At 44.4% G+C, this 3,409-nt stretch overlaps 1 protein-coding gene across 1 annotated transcript; it reads left to right on the top strand.

Annotated features, from left to right (window-relative positions):
• Positions 1 to 317: 317 nt before the first annotated feature.
• LOC116752276 (elongation factor 1-alpha 1-like) lies at positions 318 to 2,277 on the top strand. Its single transcript, XM_032629125.1, is given in 3 exon segments — positions 318 to 1,324; positions 1,570 to 1,905; positions 1,908 to 2,277. Coding segments are annotated over 3 exon segments (1,386 nt in total). The 5' UTR covers positions 318 to 369; the 3' UTR covers positions 2,003 to 2,277.
• The last annotated feature ends 1,132 nt before the right edge of the window (positions 2,278 to 3,409 follow it).

Raw genomic sequence — 3,409 nt, 5'->3', positions numbered from 1 at the left:
AGTGCCTTGTAGATAGTAGGCATTAAACAAATGGGCAACTTGCCTTTGAAGTACAGAATGATTAAATGTGAAGCTAGTGAAATGAGGGAAGGAGTTGAGGTCACTGGCAAAAGGAAAGGGAACCCCAGGAATCCCAAATTTTTAAACTTTGTAGTGCTTCCCCAGGAGATTAAATCCTCACCACTGTAGAGAAGACTTTTTTACTTTTCAGATATTAAACTCTGAAAAAACAAAAATAAAAGCATGACACATTGCTGACCACGTCACAGATGGAAATCCTGAGCAGTCAAAATTATGGACAGCTTTTTCGCAACGGGTTTGCTGCCAGGACACAGGTGTCGTGAAAACCACCGCTAAACTTAAGCAAAAATGGGAAAGGAGAAGACCTACATCAACATCGTTGTCATTGGACACGTAGATTCGGGGAAGTCCACCCCTAATGGCCATCTGATCTACAAATGTGGTGGGATCGACAAGAGAACCATTGAAAAGTTCGAGAAGGAGGCTGCCGAGATGGGGAAGGGCTCCTTCAAGTATGCCTGGGTCTTGGACAAACTGAAAGCTGAACGCGAGCGTGGTATCACCATTGATATCTCCCTATGGAAGTTCGAGAGCAGCAATTACTATGTGACCATCACTGATGCCCCAGGACACAGAGACTTCATCAAAAATATGATTACAGGCACATCCCAGGCTGACTGTGCTGTCCTGATTGTTGCTGCTGGTGTTGGTGGATTTGAAGCAGGTATTTCCGAGAATGGGCAGACCCGTGAGCAGGCCCTTCTGGCCTACACTCTGGGTGTGAAACAACTAATTGCTGGAGTTAACAAAATGGATTCCACCGAGCCACCCTACAGCCAGAAGAGATACGAGGAAATTGTAAAGGAAGTCGGCACCTACGTTAAGAAAGTTGGCTACAACCCCAACACAGTAGCATTTGTGCCAATTTCTGGCTGGAACGGTGAAAACATGCTGGAGCCAAGTGCTAACATGCCGTGGTTCAAGGGATGGAGAGTCACCCGTAAAGATGGCAATGCCAGTGGAACCACACTGCCTGAAGCTCTGGATTGCATCCTGCCACCAACTCGCCCAACTGACAGACGCTTGCGTTTGCCCCTCCAGGACGTCTACAAAATTGGTGGTATTGGCACTGTCCCTGTGGGTCGAGTGGAGACTGGTGTTCTCAAACCTGGCATGGTGGTCACCTTTGCTCCAGTCAATGTGACAACTGAAGTGAAGTCTGTTGAAATGCACCATGAAGCTTTGAGTGAAGCCCTTCCTGGGGACGATGTGGGCTTCAATGTCAAGAACATGTCTGTCAAAGATGTTCGTCGTGGGGCTTCCCTGGTGGCGCAGTGGTTGAGAGTCCGCCTACCGATGCAGGGGACACGGGTTCGTGCCCCGGTGTGGGAGGATCCCACATGCCGCGGAGCGGCTGGGCCCGTGAGCCATGGCCACTGAGCCTGCGCGTCCGGAGCCTGTTGCTCCGCAACGGGAGAGGCCACAACAGTGAGAGGCCCGCGTACCGCAAAAAAAAAAAAAAAAAAAAAAAAAAAAAAAAAAAAAAAGATGTTCGTCGTGGCAATGTGGCTGGTGACAGCAAAAATGACCCACCGATGGAAGCAGCTGGCTTCACAGCTCAGGTGATTATCTTGAACCATCCAGGCCAAGTCAGTGCTGGCTATGCACCTGTGCTGGATTGTCACACAGCTCACATTGCCTGCACGTTTGCTGAGCTGAGGGAGAAGATTGATCGTCGTTCTGGGAAAAAGCTGGAAGATGGCCCCAAATTCTTGAAATCTGGTGATGCTGCCATCGTTAATATGGTTCCTGGCAAACCCATGTGTGTTGAGAGCTTCTCTGACTATCCTCCTCTGGGCCGCTTTGCTGTTAGTGACATGAGACAGAGGTTGCTGTGGGTGTCATCAAAGCAGTGGACAAGAAGGCAGCCGGAGCTGGCAAGGTCACCACGTCTGCCCAGAAAGCTCAGAAGGCTAAATGAATATTATCCCCAATACCTGCCACCCCAGTCTTAATCAGTGGTGGAAGAACGGTCTCAGAACTGTTTGTCTCAATTGGCCATTTAAGTTTAATAGCAAAAGACTGGTTAATGATAACAATGCATCATAAAACCTTCAGAAGGAAAGGAGAATGTGTTGTGGACCATTTGTTTTGTGTGTGGCAGTTTTAAGTTATTAGTTTTTAAAATCAGTACTTTTTCATGGAAACAACTTGACCAAAGATCTGTCACAGAATTTGAGACCCATTAAAAAATTTAATGAGAAGCCTGTGTTTTCTTTTGGTCAACACTGTAACTTCCTATAGTACTTACTACTTAGGTAAGAGTTGCCCATAATCTGTTTCTGGTATTAAGTCTGCTGAAACAAAAGAATTTTATATTTCTGGGTTGGAGCTTCAGGTTTCTTACCCTTATGTAAGGAAAATTCACCTGTTTAAGTACATCATAGAAAAGCGTTGGTACAGCACTTCACAGGTTAGGACAGATAAGCAAAGTAACTGTTATGTAAGCTAGTTTGTAAGAAGGTCAAATTCTATAATATGAAAGCTCATGTTGCATATAAAATTTTGCATGGTTACATAAGTATTGAGTAAATGAGTTATGTCAAATTTTAGTTTCCCAGTTATGGGAAAGTGCATTCACATTTACAATATTCAAGTAATTAACCTAAAATGTGAAGCCTGAATAGTATTGAGCACTGTCCTGCTAGAGTTATTGTATCCAGATTCTAGGAAAAATAAAAGATGCTGGAAGCTAAAAAAAAAAAAAAAAAAAAATTACGGACAAAGATGGGTTCCAGTTAATGAGCTGACCTCAATACTGCGGCCACAGATTCTAAGATATAAGTATAATTAGAAAACAAAGGTGAAAACGACCCCCCAAAGCAATTAAAATGCCTACATTATTATTTAAGTAAGTGATTTCTGATGACAGATGGCACATTTAAAAAATTTTCTCATCTGACATGAACTTTATGTGTTAGGGCCCAGTGTACTGTGGACACTATCTGTGATCCTTTTCTGGGTGGAGGGGAAAAGAAGGTTTTGTCCTTCAGTTTCTCCACCTCTGTTTTATAGAGAGCTCTATCAGTCTGAGAAGCAGATGTCACACTCAAATTAGGATGATTTGGAAAGGGTTTATTTGCAGAAGTGTGGTCACAGAAGAAGCAGAAGAGATAGTACAGTGTCCCAGGGCTGCTACCAGCAGAGCTCTTTCCATTGTAAGCCTGTGGCTTTGAGGGGAGGAGAGCGTCATGTAGGAACAAACTACCTTGAGAGAAGATGTAATCTTTGGTTGAGGGGCACAGTCAGCCTAAGGTGACCTTGCAGGAAAAGAGTTAGGGGAGTAAATATTGAAGGGTAGCAGAATATGCCTCTTTGGCATAAGGAT

Source organism: Phocoena sinus, chromosome 3, assembly GCF_008692025.1.
Source record: "Phocoena sinus isolate mPhoSin1 chromosome 3, mPhoSin1.pri, whole genome shotgun sequence".
In the NCBI taxonomy this organism is placed as follows: Eukaryota; Metazoa; Chordata; class Mammalia; order Artiodactyla; family Phocoenidae; genus Phocoena; species Phocoena sinus.
Note: the sequence above shows the minus strand (reverse complement) of the source record. Positions and strands in the feature narration are given on the sequence as shown.